General features: G+C 37.0%; 1 protein-coding gene across 3 annotated transcripts in view; it reads left to right on the top strand.

Annotated features, from left to right (window-relative positions):
* Positions 1-16,427, top strand: part of LOC133527457 (ran-binding protein 10) — a 77,943-nt gene that overhangs the window by 30,365 nt on the left and 31,151 nt on the right. For 2 of the 3 annotated variants that reach the window (XM_061864477.1, XM_061864480.1), the window contains exon 2: positions 11,597-11,662. The exons of the other annotated variant lie outside the window; for it this stretch is intronic. In XM_061864477.1, coding sequence (XP_061720461.1) covers positions 11,597-11,662 — 66 coding nt within the window. The remainder of the gene's footprint in view (positions 1-11,596; positions 11,663-16,427) is intronic. 3 annotated transcript variants of the gene reach the window in all.

Below are 16,427 nucleotides of genomic sequence, written 5' to 3'. Positions count from 1 at the left end.
ATATGGATTTCATTTGGTTTGATTTTGTTGATATTTTACAGTTAGAATTTTCCTCGAGTTGGTTTGGTGAAAAATCTCGGTGGCAAAATTTGCCTGCGTGCCTTGAAACCCTCGCAACGCTCCAAAAGATTCCACTTTTCGAATTTTTCGATTTTGGAATATTTTGTATCAATATTGGCACGAGCGGTTAATCAACATCTTTGCCCCACCGTAAAACAAATACCTTTTTATTATTATATTCATATTTCATTGTGTTACGAATTGTTAGTACTCGAACTATTGTAATTCCAAAGCTTATATTGTAACTTGTTCTTTGTGGCTGGAAAACATACTCCAATTTTAAGCTACTAAACGTCTTTAATATAATAGCAGCCTTCAATTTTCTCCGTTCCTGGGTATCGAAGTACCCCAAATGTCGTGTCGCTTCAGTTTCACTTTCGTCGTTACTACCCACTGTGACGGCATCCGTAGCCAGATTTGCGAGGGACATTTCCATGAGCAGGAATGTCTTACGCGGCTCAAATGGCAATCGCTAAAGCATAGTTCATATAGAATTGGCACATAATTAGCAATGTTTAAAAAATAATAATTCCATGGCGGGAAAAAAATTGACAATTACAGTTCAATCACCAACCTTCAAAGTATTAATTGTCAAAATATTTTTTTCCTAGCTTTTTGCATTTTAAAGTTTTCGACCATGAAAATTGAGAACAGGAGATTGATTGTGCACAAATACTTCGAAAATTCTTATCGATCCCGGACAAAGACAGCTAAGTCGCTTAAGATGTTAAAAGCTAGTATTTGTGGGGTCATAAAACGTTACAAGGAGACTCTATCAGCTGACAGGAAAACACAAACTAATCGGAAGTCTGGTACAAATAACAAGATTTTGGGAAAAAGACCTAAGGTCACTCAAACAAAATTCAGGACGGTCTAATTACGATTTATCCCAAAAAATCAAAGAAACTTCTAGAAAGATAAAGATGATTCACCTCAGAGGTGGCTATAAGAGCTATCGAGCAATAAAACAGCCAAATCGGACTGTTAAACAGATCCGACAAGCTAAAACACTAGCTCGACTATTGTACGACCCAGTATTGACAGAATTCGAAGGTTGCTTGTAGTTGGACGACAAGACGTATGTAAAACTCGATTTTAATCAACTACTCGGTTCGAAGTTTTATATGGCCAATAATAGAGGTCATTTACCCGAAAAATATAAGTTCGTGAAACTTGACAAGTTCGCAAAAAAACATATGATATGGCAAGGAATTTATAATTGCGGCTGTAAGACGAAAAGTTTTATAACATAGTCAACAATGAAGTCGGACCTTTATATTAAAGAGTGCTTAGAGAAATGAGTATTGGCATTTATTAGATCCCATAACGGTCCTGTGAAATATTGGCCAGATTTAGCCAGCTGCCACTACTCAAAAAAAGTTTTGGCATGGTATGCTAATAATCAGGCCAAATACATACCCCGCGAGATGAATCCTTCGAATCGTCCCCAATTTCAATCTATCAAATACTATTGGGCAATCATGAAATAAAATTAAATAAGACTAGTCAAATTGTCCAGGGTATCAATTCATTGCGATCTACAAGAAATCAACACGCCAAAAATGTCGACAAAAGTGTTGTGCAGAAAATGACGGGGGTCCATTATGAAAAACAGTTCGTAATTATTAACATAACAGAGATTTTTTTTTTAATTTATACATATTTGAAAGCTAAATACATTACTATTTAAAATTCACCATTCATAACTTTCTTATTTTATTAACTTAAAAAAATAACAATCTTCTAGTGCGTACCAATTCTATATGAACTATGCTTTATTCCTTGATGTATGGCCTACAAATTATTCCTTTTTGTCTTTAAATACCGACAAGTCCAAAGTGTCCCCGATAACTTCTAACAGCTTTTCTTGTGCTCCTTCCGACCCTCGTTCAAAACTTTGAACAAAAGTTCCGACTTATTTTTTGTCCCTAAAGATTTGGAACAAATGGTGTGAATGTTTTTCGTTAATTTGACATTAACGATAAACAATAAAACATTGAAGGTTTAAATGTCGCTTCTGCAATTTTATCGCTTTTCCACAGATTGCTAATGAAATACAAATGGACTAGGATTGCTGTCCCAGTCTGTTTTCAATAAAGTTGCTAGCGACATTTACTCCTATCGGTCTATCTTATATTGTAATGCCTTGTACTTTAATTTGACGATCATTGCGAGATACTAGGTATAAGTAGCCATATTGATATCTTTTCCGTAATTATTTTATTTGACATTGTATAATTATTTCCCAATGTTTATTTGACATTGTGATGAATTTATTTTGCTATTGTATATAATAAATAGTTGACGATCATAATATAAATTCATATAGTTTAGCTTGAAATAATTTATATTGTAATTTAATATTATGAAATAAATAAATTCAAATTTATAGATTTTACGTTCAATCGTTTTTCGATTTCAAAGATTTTCAATAAAGATTTGCATTAGTTCGAATGACGCTAAAGGCGATATTTATGAGACTGGTCGGCGAGCTGTAACGTTAGAACTAGTAGTCTCCTTGAGCGCGATCTGACACCAATCGGCCGCCCCTGGGGGCTGTTTCTGGGCTAACCTAGAGTGCTCTTTACAAAGCATTATCCCTAAGACCCCTGTTTTCTTACACACGATATAAAGTGCCGCTCTGTACGTTTCTGGGTCACTAAGATTTAATTCATTTGGGGTACATCAGCTTGTTCAGTAAGATTATGACGGCATTGTTCTTGGCTTTCATAGTGACCTATATTTGCTCGCGTGCACAAAGGTTTATCGAAAAACGATATAACAGTCCAGAATCCAGATGTAAGTCTACATATACTGCAGTCAAGAGATTCTGTTGGCATTTTCGTTCAATACAGTTAATGTATTGGTCTGGAAGTTATGTTGCATTTCTTGTTCGGTGCCATTTTTCACAGACGTGACCGCTTTGAAAGCTGCCGAGTCGCGGGATTTCGCTCAGTCATTTGACGTTAATTTAAATCGGAATGATAGTACGTTTCAGAGCAAAATGTAATTCGCAAAACAACATGCAACTGACACGATACCTCCTCCGTTTTGCATATCACGTGAAATATTAAACAACAACACGCAACTGGTAAAAATTGGTAAATGTACAAAAAGCGAAATCATATTTATGTAAATCATTTATTACGGATAGGAGGAACATAAAAATTTAAAACATTTATCAATCTGTAAAAGGTGCGTGTTTTGTATGAAGCGTCTTCTTCTAAATATTTTGCGCTCTGTCACTTCTATCGTTTCCAGCTAGGGTCAGGTAATACCTACATTTGAGGTATTTTTTATGAAACCGATAGCTATCCTGTGAAATATCAACTCAGCCCAACCCAGTTTACGCTTGTTACACTTCCAGTTTCCTGTTGTCGTTTTTTATAGAGATGAAAATGTAATTTTTGCCCTGGAGCGGCCGTATATAAGCTGACGTACGATATGAACGTGAATATTCAACATCATAAATATGTGTACGTTTCTACGCTCTATTGTTAAGGAATAAGGTTTTGAATCGGTTATATATTTATGTTGACTGAACACTGTAAATGTCAGTTTGAATCTTGTTAGTAAATTCCATCCTGCTATACCTGAAGTCGTATCTCCGCATGATTCCCATCCGCATATGCTGTTTCTGTTGGTGTTGGTGACATACATGTTCGCCACTGACGCCTTTGTGGCTTAAACCGTCATGACACCGCTAATTCTTTCCGTTAAGCAATGTTCGGAACTAGGTGTGTAATCTAATTTAAAGTAATCGTTCACCGTAAGGCTGTAATAATACTAGTAACAAAAAATCTTTATTTACTTGAAATCTAATACAGAATGTGAGCCTTACATTAAATTACAAAATAAAACTTATTTTAGGTTTGTAACAGTTCTATTAGGATTGAGCCTCCATTTCCTGAACTAGGACAAAGCCTGTGACTCAGGATTCAGTGATTTCTCCGGAGAAATTGGCACAGGTTTTGTGAACCTGTACTTTAAGAAGTGAAAACACAATAATAATACTAATATAGAAAATGACAATGTAAAAAATCTAAATATTATATAAAGAAAAGAAAAGAAAAGAAAAACGGCTAAGTAGTGTGGGGGGTGCCTCTAATTATATATTTATTTACTAAATGCCTATGTTATTAATTGAATCGAGGTTGTTGGCCGGTTATCTAAATTAGGATCGTGTGATCGCAGGCTTGAATCCAAGCATTCTTGTAAATTCCAAGTTATGGGTGCCTTATGTCTATGTATTCAATTATTAATATAATTGTATAATAATAAAACCACGGTCGGTTTTCCAAGAGGCAATATTATCTGGATGAATATAATCTGTTAGTCTCAAACGTGACGTTCAAATTAATTCATGAATTTATTTCATAGAATATGGTATACATACAATTTTGGTGTAGATGTTTTTTGGTATAGAACAGCATATTCTGCCATCACTGACGCAGACTCTGTCTGAGTGACGTTTCTGGTTGCAGAAAAGGCTTCTGTCTTGATAACTTATTACGCTTTGAACACGTCTTCCATCTTCTTCTTCGTAATTGCTTCACAGATTCAAGACAATCCGAATCGTACAATACATGTATACGTCCTACTTTATTTATAATTAGGCCGCCGTTGTTGGCCGCCGCTCGTAATGAGATCTTCAAAATGTTAATTATTCAGTCCCTGACAAACTCTGAGCCTCTTCTGTGACGATATTCCCATTTCTTAGAGTTGGTCGCTCGAACGGACCATTATTACAGTGTATATTACTCTCATAACAAAACAGGACTGAATCCTCTAGCCGCTCAGACAACAAACATTGCCAAGATAAAGGTAATTTTGATGTGTCAAAATTCTTATTGGAATGGAATGGGAGACCTTTTAATCCTTATTAGTCAAATACCGTTCGAGAAATGGGCCCCTGCATGTCTAGCATAACTTACATCCGCGAGAAGGACCGCGACTCGAGTCGACATTCCCGCAGCTGTCAAATTTGTCGATTTCCGTAGCACAACTGACACCCGCGACTGCAACAGTCGCGTAGAGAACTCAAAGTCGCGGCGCGACTCGGCAGTGTTCCCCGATGAAATCAAAGTGAAAAAATAAATGCTATTTACATATGACCACACTGAATCGGAAACAGGGTTGCGCTATTTCATTCGTTCTTCGGTGGTAAAAATCAAGTTTTTTGTCGATGGTTATGTTTTTCCTGTCAACGTCAAGGAACTTTCAAATTTTGTCAACATTTTATTACGAGAATATATATGGAAAATATGTAAGTAATAGAACTTTATATACTCACTTTTGTAGCATTTATTAAAATTCATAGTCCTTATGAATGTTTTTTTAATTAAACTTAAAATAATATATTGTTATAGTAAATTAAAATTCCCGGAATTGTGATTATTGGTTTGGTTTACATATTCCTATTGTAAGTAGATTTTATTTCAGAATAAGCCCTGCATTATCCCAAACATCCAATGGAAGCTATTATTAACAGGAAGATGATATCGAGATCTCAAGTGGATAGTCAGAAAACACTAGGCAAGCAGGTATCAAAAGCGGGGCTGGCTGTCTCCGCGCTAAGCAAGGCTGCTAAGTCTGAGGACAAATTTAATATTTCTTAGAGGTAGTACTAACCTAACTTATGATTGCAGTCACTGTATCTTCTATATTTTACTAAATTAGGTATAAATAAATAGTATTATCGGGATACGTACGAGTGTAAGAATTACCAATTTCTCCCGTAATGCAATCGCATTAAAGTAAAAGCAAGCAACACGACCTGACTGGCGTCCTACCTAGGATCGTAAATTATTTGTTCCTGATTACTGCAGTCAGACTCATACTAAATTCGATTACATTTTTACGATTTAGGATCCTGAATTAATCTCTTACAGAACACTTGTGTTGTGTTGTAGGATTATTTGTGCCAATAACGTGTGTTTTTATAAGTACCTATAGCTATTTTAGATTTGACAAATGGAGATAAAAAGCTTATTTCATAGTTAGTCAAAATCATTTCTTGTTTTGTTAACAAACCGGTTCTTTTTCCAGGGTGATCTGATTGTCCTACGCCACATGTCGAAGAAAAAGCAAAATAGAAAATAATTTTAAGTTAATGTAGAAGATGCTATTTCTAGAAGATTTTAATATAAGTTGCAATAATATATACTCTGAATTTAAATATTGTTTTTTTCCTAAATTCCTGTAATTTTTACCTGCAATGAAACGAATATAAAGTAGGTGCCTTAAAGCCGTCATTAAGGTCTTCCCTGCCCACTTCATAATGCCTACCTACTGCAAAGTATCATACCATGACCGTATCAATACCTGTCAAGCACGAAGAGAAGCACCTAGAATACGGCCACGATCTCTACCGTATGATGACCGTATATATACAGCCATAACGTAATTTGACATGAGCGTAACGACACTTTCAAAATATCGGTGTTGGCCAGGGACGGAATGGTGTACTAGGTGATGACTGATAGTATTTCAATCAAAGCATAATTTTAAGCCTGACACGATCCTGTTACATAAAAGAGAAAAACCGTAGGCGAAAAGAGCTTACGAACAGTGCAACCACCCATCGGGTTGCTGGCAGTTAATATGTTTAAGTGTGTTTTGTTGAAGTCAAGAAAGGTTCCGAACGGTACCTAGTAAGAGATTGTTGAAATTAGACATTTAAGCGTAATCCTAAACACTACGGAGATTTTTTTTCTCCGTCAGTGGCAAACAAGCTTACGGCCCGCCTGATAGTAAGCAGTCTCCGTAGCCTATGTACGCCTCCAACTCCAGATGAGTTACATGAGCGTAGATATTCATATTTATAGTATTTATGTAGACTCATGCCATGCTGCTCACCATCAGTGTCGTAGATAAATTTAGTAGTCTTTGCTATAATTATGTACCGTAAATTACTAATGCGTAAAATTTCGTCTGTCTGAAAATACCTATTAGGCAATATTGTAATAATTTCGATAGTTTGTCTCCCATATTTGTACCTACCCATCTCATCGGCTCCATCTACTTACAAGCAAGTGAGCGCCGTTTGTGGATGGAAGTTGTATTAGGAAGAAGTTTTTAAAGGGGTACTTTTACAAACTTACTGGCCTGAGTTGAAATTTTGCAATTGTAAGGTCATACCTATGTACATACAGCAAACTGTCTAGGATCAAAGCTCTAAACACCTTTCGTCAAGATAAAAACAGACTCGTCGCACTTTAAATTCCGAAACTGTATTGGCATGGGATACGTGTAATAATTTTAATATACTCGTACCTATTGATGACTCCTGAAATTATTAAGGGGCTACCAAGCCGAATTATGTTAATGTTATTATGTTAAACAGTCATTTATGTACTTGTATCATCGTGCATTATGTATATGGGGTTAGTAACATGCGTTTACTGATGGGTCCATACCTACTTCTATATCCCTAATGTACGTTTCCCACCGACCGGCGGGAATCGGGCCGCGCCGGAACGCATTTTCAATATGCCTACATATTAAGTAAGGCAGAAGTGATGGAGTCCGACCGGAGCCGTCCGCTTCCGCCAGGAGCCGACCGGCTTGCGGTACTACTAATGTGAATTATTTCATGAATTTTGCAAAAAAAGTACAAGTTAACCACCCGCGAGAGCAAGTCGCGTTCTTAATGTCGCGTAGACTTCAACTCGCGGTTTGACGTAAAGACGAGAGAATATTTTGTCTCGAAAATGGCAGTTGTGCTACGGATTTTAGTTCAAAGTCGCGATATTCTGTCATTTTGTGACAGTGACATTCGATCTCGAGTTTGTCGCTTCTCTCGTGCGTGAGTTGTGCTGCCACCCCGCGACAAGCCCTCAAGTCGCGCCGATCTGTCTCTTGTCGAGCCTGTCGCGGTAAGTCATGCTAGCAGTGTTGGAGTGTAGGTTTAAACTGGATCGTCTATAAACTCGACTGGCCCTTGCTAGCAGACAATGCAAACACGAGTCTGCTCTAGACGAGATTAACTCTTGCGGTTTTGTTATGTTCTCGTTCAATTCTGTTTATCAACATTTACTCCATTATAACGTTACACGCCTGTCGTTTATTTATTTGGTGTGTCTGAAGAAGTTTCAGATCTAGGGCTGGTAATAATATTAGTTCACGAACTGTCATGTCGTATGCTGGGTTACCATGGCAACACACAAATAAAATTAGACTAATACCGTTCGAGAAATGGGCCCCTGCTATCACTTACTGCCGACGACGGACAAGAATGTCGACAAGATACTGTAAAAAAAAATTTAACACTTTTATTGCTGACTGTACTTATTCTTCTTTGCATGTCTATCAAGTACTTCTCGAGACCTTTTTTAATGAGCCTAAACTCGATGCTTTTGTCTTTTGCGTTGTGTGTCCATCGAAGAATTCTATGCTACCTTCCGACTGCATGATCAGATCAGCTCCATGTTACCGTATTATTGCATTGTCATCGGAATTAAGGAAGTACTCCAAATTGAGGTCTACATTTGAGTTACAAGATTTGAAGCACACACTAATAATTATATACAAACACTTGAATGCAAATAAGCGGTGAAGTTAAATAAAACTATAAAATCCTTTTCGTTTCAATGAAGTCGATTATTGTCAGTAAATCCCGGGCACAATTGATAATATTTTTGTTTCAAAAAATAATATCGTATGGAAAATGGAATTGTATTAACCAATATACGGTTAGAGCTATTTTATAGTCTGATCTGAATTGACGTTCGGTCTGTCTTAGTTAGTGATCCTGCCTATGAAGCCGATGGTCGCGGGTTCGAATTCCGGTGAGGGCATTTATTTGTGTGGTAAACACAGATATTTGTTCGTGAGTCATGGGTGTTCTATATGTATACAACGTGTTGGACATTGACCGAGATCCCGAGTAGAGTTCCTTCTCAGGAATGTGCTAATATGGTAAATTATTTGATTAGATAAACATTAAAAAATGTGACGTTATCTATGAAAAGGGACCTTATTGTCGATGGCGCTTCCGCCGTTATAGACGATGCTCTGATACAAATACAACGCTGCGTGACGCAGTGCGGCGTTAGCGCCATCGACAATAAGGTCCCTTTTCATAGATAATGCCACAACTATATATTTTAAACGTTAAGTTAATTCAAATAAATTATCAATAAATAGAAGCATACTGTATTAGTCGTTCACGATGACGATAAGATTAAAGTGACACTAGTGACATGACATACTCTTTAATTACCGTGTGTCTACATACAGGTTGTTCCTGTTGTTAAATCGTTAATTTCTCCGTTAATACTGTGTCGATTGGAATGAGACTACATAGGTTAGAAATACCCTAATCAACGCGTCCTATTCATCTATGTCCAGAGGGTAGAGACACTTTGTATATATATATATACGTATGTACTCGTATATCGTCGCCTAGTACCTTTAGTAAAAGCTTAGCTTGTTTGGAGCTAGATCGATCTGTGTAAGGTTGTCCCCATTCCCAAATTTTATATAAAAAAAAAAACTTGAGGTGACAGGCTCTTTCTCAAAGGTTCATCTACCCGGATACCTTTAAAAAGGAACCTAGATACACATATTAGTAGCTAACCTTTAGGGTCGGCAACGCGCATGCAGGGTCGGCAACGCGCATGTAACACCTCTGGAGTTGCAGGCGTCCATAGGCTGCGGTGACTGCTTACCATCAGGCGGGCCGTATGTTTGTTTGCCACCGTCGTGGTATTAAAAAAAAACCTAACCTAACCACGTGCAAAAACCTTCCACGTGTTGTATCAATTGTTCCTAGACACTGCAGGGTTCCAACTTAAGCCAATAACAATCACCGACACGTTTCTATTTGATAAACATCATTGCATGGATATAACATTATCATTTACTAATAGTGGCTGCCCGGTAACATCAGAAGTTCATTTCTAGATTGGTAGGTATTAGAGTAATATAGCCCAAGAACTGGCAATGAGTTTTCTATGACAACTGCAACAAAATTAATAACCATGATCTATAACGTTTTCGGCACTTTATTGTCAATATTATATGTAATATTTTCTACTGTAAATAAAATAAAATAAATCAGAACACACTATACTTTTGGTTTATCACTGTTCGATATAGGAGCGTTTGTAGACTCCCTTATCCGCAGAAGATTAAATAGCAATAAAATCATACAAAGTAATATTAACTACAAAACTCCCGTGAGACTCGCAAACAAGCAGACAAATCAATCAAAATAAACACAAATCGCAATTATATAAAATAGATGGCATTGGCAAGACTATTTAAATTATAAATTGTGAATATGCCTCGACAAATTTTCTTTGTATATGTAGATATCGATATTACCTATCCTATAGACAATTTATATTACGATAGGTGATAGTTGGTCGTTGCCTAACTACTGACCTATTTTTTTTATTGTTATGGTGTGTACTATAGATACATCAAGATCTTATGCCTAAGTAATCTGATGTGAACGTGGTACTAATGTATCAGTTTGACTCTATCTTTTTAATTTAGTGGTAATTTAGCGTATAACATAGTATTGTAGTATGTAGTTATACATCGGCTCCATAGCACCACTTGCTCTTCGCTCGTACGCAGCGCTGTGGATGGATGCATGTCGGACAGATAAGTCGACGCTTTTAGAAACAAGCATTATACTTTTCTTTTATCCACAACTTTATAATGCCTTATCGACGCATTGATATTTATCGATATCGATGAAAAACATATCAGAACGCTCAAAATACTCGTGTTCAAGTTGTGGTTAAAAGTAAAAATACAATGTCTATGAGCTTGGGTTCTTGCAAATATCGATTCTGTTCTTCAGTTGTTCCATGGTTTTAATTGTTTCAAACTAAATTGTAGTTTCACTTTACACGACGGCGTCTGTCGCTACGGAAAGCCAGTAATTTTAAATGCCACTTGCTCGAAACTTTAAAAACTTGTTTAATGTTATAATTCACTGTTTTAAAAGTGATCCATGATCCATGGTGATCATGTTGATCTAGTTTAACGGGATCGATACTTGCAATAAAATATCCTAAGCTCAATAGACACGGATAGTATCGTTTGAGAGAAACGCAAATGCCCATACGATATTGTGACGTCGGCAATCCACTTCGCTATTTGCCTAAATATTTGTATTGCATCTCTTTGAAAAGTATTGCAGATGCAGAACCGTTTTTGCGAAAAATAAGGCAAAGTGAATTGCTGGCTCAGCTACTCGCCATAAAATCGTCACATTTTTCGAGTGTTCCGTAAAGGCAGCTCGGATTCTTTCATGGCGAATTGCTACGTCCAAACATTTGCGTTTCTGGGGGTTTACAGCGAACTTTAAAATCGAAATTCGTGTGTTTCCATTTCTGTACCTCCAAGAGTGGTAGAGTTGGAAATAAATTTCGAATTTCGATGTTCGCGATAGACTTTCCGATACTAATCCACAGATATCTTCGTTCAGAAATCACCGAGTAGCCAGAAGCGTAAGTGGTGTATATGGGCCCCAACATGTTCTATATAATGGACCGTGGTTTTCTCTATTTGTTGGAAGGTGGGACGCAGGGTCCGGGACGAAGACCCCACCTGCCATATCTCCACTTACGCCTCTGGATGTATCGTATGTGAATACTATAATATCCTTAGGACTGCAGCAGAAATGTGTTTATCGATATCGATACTTTAAATGAGCGTCACTCCCTAGTTCGAGCATTTTGTTATTTTTGGGACGTGTCATTTTAGATCAATATTGGTAAATACTATGCTAAAGTCTAGAGTTTTCCCTTATCTGAGACTAACTGCTTGATATCGCGCTTTCCTTAAGGCCACCATTTCTATGTGTCGCTTCGTCCTGATTGTTCGTTTGACTTTATACTCGTACTTGAGGCTTTTACATCTCGAAATGGTACAATTGTAATGAAGCATTGTAAATAAAGACGTAAGTGACACATACAGCTGTTTAATAAAGAGATATCTGGTATGTCTTCCGTAAAGAACAGTAAACTCGCAAACAGCATGTAGCTCATTTGAAAACTAGATTATTACTCTTTTGTCCCAGAAGATTAATTTATAGAATCTATAAATTGACACGATTTTTTGTATTAAGTATGTTTTTTGAGGCTAGTCAACTGAGTTTGCGATGATTCTGTTTTTGCTGTGTGTCTCAATGTTTACCCCTATCGTTGCTTCACTTTAATAGTTCCTTGTAATATTTTGTCGTCTTCTAGATTTTATTATATGTGTACACTTTTCCCCGTTCACATCTTTGTTGTATCGTCTCATCCGTGACGAGAATACCCGTCAAACGCAACGATTGCACACGCTTCCTCTATGTTGTATTGAAAACCTATTAGCACTTAAAGAGCTGGTTGCACTAATTTTGTTAATATTTTGCTGAGTTACGTTGATTGAGTGTGGTGCAACCGGACTTAGCCTTTCTGGAATTTGCGAAAGGATGGATCACTAATATTCAAATATTCAAATATACTTTATTCATGTAGGCCTAGCAACAAGCACTTATGAATAGTAAGACAGTATTACATATAATTATCTTAATCTAATTATCAGAGCAATTTATTGATGTTGTAAATATTATTCCATATATAATACTAATGAATATAATTCATAGATCAAATTTAATACTAAAACTTTCACAAAATATAGTCATACAAAAAAAATGTATAAAAAATACTAGTCCAGATTGTTTCTAGAATAAATTCTAAATGTCTTAACAAATATAATAAAAACAACAAAGGAAATACATGCATTGGAATATCCATTTCATCATCATTATTCAAATATAATAAATAATTAATCATTTCGAATCACAATTAATCCCACGTTGTTTTATCATTCATGTAGTCTTGTGTGGTATAATAAGGTTTAGAAATAAGTTTACGCTTTACATGATTCTTAAATTTATTAATTGGTAACTCAGTAATATGGTTTGGAAGTTTATTATAAAATCTCACACAATTACCCATGAATGATTTTTTAATTTTATGGAGCCGAGTGAAGGGCACTGCGAACTTATGTTTATTTCTAGTATTAATATTATGAATGTCACAATTTTTCTTAAAATCGGCAATCTTTTTATGCACATACAGAAGTTCCCATAGTAGTCACGTTTTCTGGGTTACACTTTAACCCGCGCGTACCATGCACAACTAGAACTAGTTACTCTCCATAGCGATAGCAGTCCATTCCGCTTTCCATTCCAAACTGTCCCGTTCACAAACAATCCCACTATTAGCAAAACAACCCTTTAGTTAGAATAGAAGTACCTTTTGCAGTGCCAGCCTGCGAAAAGGTTGTTTTAGGTGTAGAAGATGCTAGCCAAAAAAACTAGTGTCATTTTTATTGTGAGAACTGCTGAATGTGTTTAATATTCTACAACAACCAAACCTTTTTCAAGGTAAATTAAAACAATAATATGTTGTGCCCATCCGCGTTAAAATTTTGCGAAAGAAATCTTTAAAAAAGAAAATTTTGTATCGATACAATTTGGATGGACATCGGCATCATCCCGAGCGACGGGAATATCACCAGGTTAATGGTACGCAGCATGATAAGCCACAAGGAACGTCTAATTCCGTCCTCGAAAAGCCAAGATGGCGGCATCTCGCCTTTTCGCTTTTCTTATTGTTCTGCTCTGCTGTTTGAGTGATTCGATAATACTGCTAATCGATTTTTAACGGCTGTTGCATTTTTTAGTTAATGTATTAATAACCTAAATAACTACTCTCGCTACACGTAAGTAAGTAATCCTCAAATGTTACAAAAAAAGCGGCTAAGTGCGAGTCGGACTCGCCCATGAAGGGTTCCGTACCATTTATGACGTATTAAAAAAAAACTATTTACTAGATCTCGTTCAAACCAATTTTCGGTGGAGGTTTGCATGATATCATATATATTTTTTTGGTTTTATCATTCTCTTATTTTAGAAGTTACAGGGGGGGGGGGGGGGGGGCGAGACACATTTTACCACTTTGGAAGTGTCTCTCGCGCAAACTATTCAGTTTGGAAAAAAATGATATTGGAAACCTATCCATAGATACCCCACACGTATGGGTTTGATGAATAATTTTTTTTTGAGTTTCGGTTCTATGTATGGGAAACCCCCAAAATTTATTGTTTTTTTTTTCTATTTTTGTGTGAAAATCTTAATGCGGTTCATAGAATACATCTACTTACCAAGTTTGATCAGTATACTTTTTATAGTTCCGGAAAAAATTGGCTGTGACATAAACCGACAGACAGACGGACATGACGAATCTATAAGGGTTCCATTTTTGCCATTTGGCTACGGAACCCTAAAAAACCTGAATTTTGCCACTTCACAGCGAAGGCAGAACCAGAGGGTCTACTGCAAAAACAAAGTTCACTGCATACTCGAGCGACATAAAGACAGATGACGAATTTTCGATTTTCGCGGTAGGCCCTCAGTTGTTGACACGATAGGAATTGAAGCCATCAATATCGTCCCTTTTCCGGAAAAGGTCAAAACAGTAAAACTCATTGTTTATTCCTCTATGGTAGACCTTCCCAGCGGTTTGACTACAGGATGCTCCCTGTTTCGAATTTCGCTGACGTCTGAACCGAACGCAATTCAGTGTTTTATGGCCGGCGCCGCCACCGTGCCGGATTCAGTTTGTTTATGCAGCTACATTTCTGTCAGCCTACATTTAATGCGGAATATCTACAGAAGGCACAGGATAGAGGTACATACTTGGAAATCGTTTCGCTGACAAGAACCCAGCTTTTGAATACCGTCAAGGAATTTAATTTCAGTATCATTTCGTACATTGTCACAGTGACAATAGTATGAGGTCTCTAGCAACTTTCATATTGATTGTCACTGAGACAGGGTCCGAAATCGGTGGTCCAATATTACAGGGTTCTATGTTTCACTTTTATCGAACTGAAATTTGAACATTGTCATAGTGAGATTGAGTCAAATTTCAACTATCTTGAAAATGTAACATAGAACCCTGTAATATTGGGCCAGCGAAATGGTACAGAAATTAAATTCTTTGACTGAACATTGAAAATACATTATGTGACATAGGTACCTTATGAAAAGGTACCTTTCGGCTTTTCCCGGCTACGTTCGGGTCAGCATTGTTTCGAGCAATTATTAGGGTTGGCACAACCTGACGTCCCTATACGTGCACGACCACAGATAAGATAATGACTTGACTTTTGACAAAACTAAATGGCCGAAAGAGATAGTGCCATACATTAGAAAGGGACAGCATAATTAGTCTCTGACTCGCTGTCAAACTTCGGTTCTGCAGGAATTCTCATTTCTGTACGGTAGTACTATTGTTTATTTTATGCTTTTGTAGGTCAAATCTAGAGATTTTTTGAAGAATCGTAACATGTATTTGCTCGAAATAGTAACCGCGATTTTACATTTCTGTTTTAGTAGGGCTAAGATGGTCGCTTCTTTATCATCTGCCATTGTGCCTGTCCCGTTCTAACAAGTATGTAAGTGCGAAAGTGACGAATGATACGGCAGGCGATAAAAACGCGACCATGGCACTTTATCGTACACAACACAAAGTTAGTACTAATATACATGTGTATATATTTTCCCTATTTTGTAAACATCACATATTATATATGCCCACAAGCTTACGATACACCTTGGGCCGCTTACCCAGTAAATGACTGCCTCGTAAAATTAATATTTGTCGATCTATCTTTACATATCGTAAACTGTATTGTCAAAGCTATAAGGTCCGCAACTGGTCAGTGACGGTTATTGCTGTCACTACGTGTGTATTTACTCTACACCTCATTAATAAATACTAAGGTACTTCTGTGGCGCAGCGACCCGAAGTGGGTCTTGGCCTCCGACACCAAAGACCGCCATGCTTCTCTGTCCAAAACCGTCATTAATAAATAATACATAGATTTCTCTGTGAAGTTATTTTAGGGTTGGTTTTTCCCAATTAAGTAGAAAAGGCCCGACGTATTAGTCATAGCAAACTTCCCAGCAGTGTTTGCTTGTTGTATTTTCTTTTTCACAAATCTTACGCTTTTCAATGTATTTATGATGTCCAATAGGCTACCAGATTTTAACGTGTCGTCATGTGCAAGAGTGAGATGCAAGTCGGCCAATAATATACGATTAGGCTTTATTGAAATTGAAGTCCACGGGTGAAATTAAATCGACGTGGCTTGTATGACTTGTGGTTTCATGTCTCATTTCACTTGCTTCCAGTGAATGCTGTGTAATTACGATTGGCTATTACGTTTAATATCAGTTCCCTGAGTGAGGCGATTGCTCAAGCAAGATATTATACGATGGAACTTTGGAGGCCTACAATGGAACTTTTTAGAAAAGCGACTGCCTTGTCACCTTAGCACCCAGAGGTTCG

This window comes from Cydia pomonella, chromosome 18 (assembly GCF_033807575.1).
Source record: "Cydia pomonella isolate Wapato2018A chromosome 18, ilCydPomo1, whole genome shotgun sequence".
Taxonomy (NCBI): domain Eukaryota; kingdom Metazoa; phylum Arthropoda; class Insecta; order Lepidoptera; family Tortricidae; genus Cydia; species Cydia pomonella.
The sequence above is the reverse complement of the archived record's forward strand: the minus strand, read 5'-3'. Positions and strand labels throughout refer to the sequence as shown.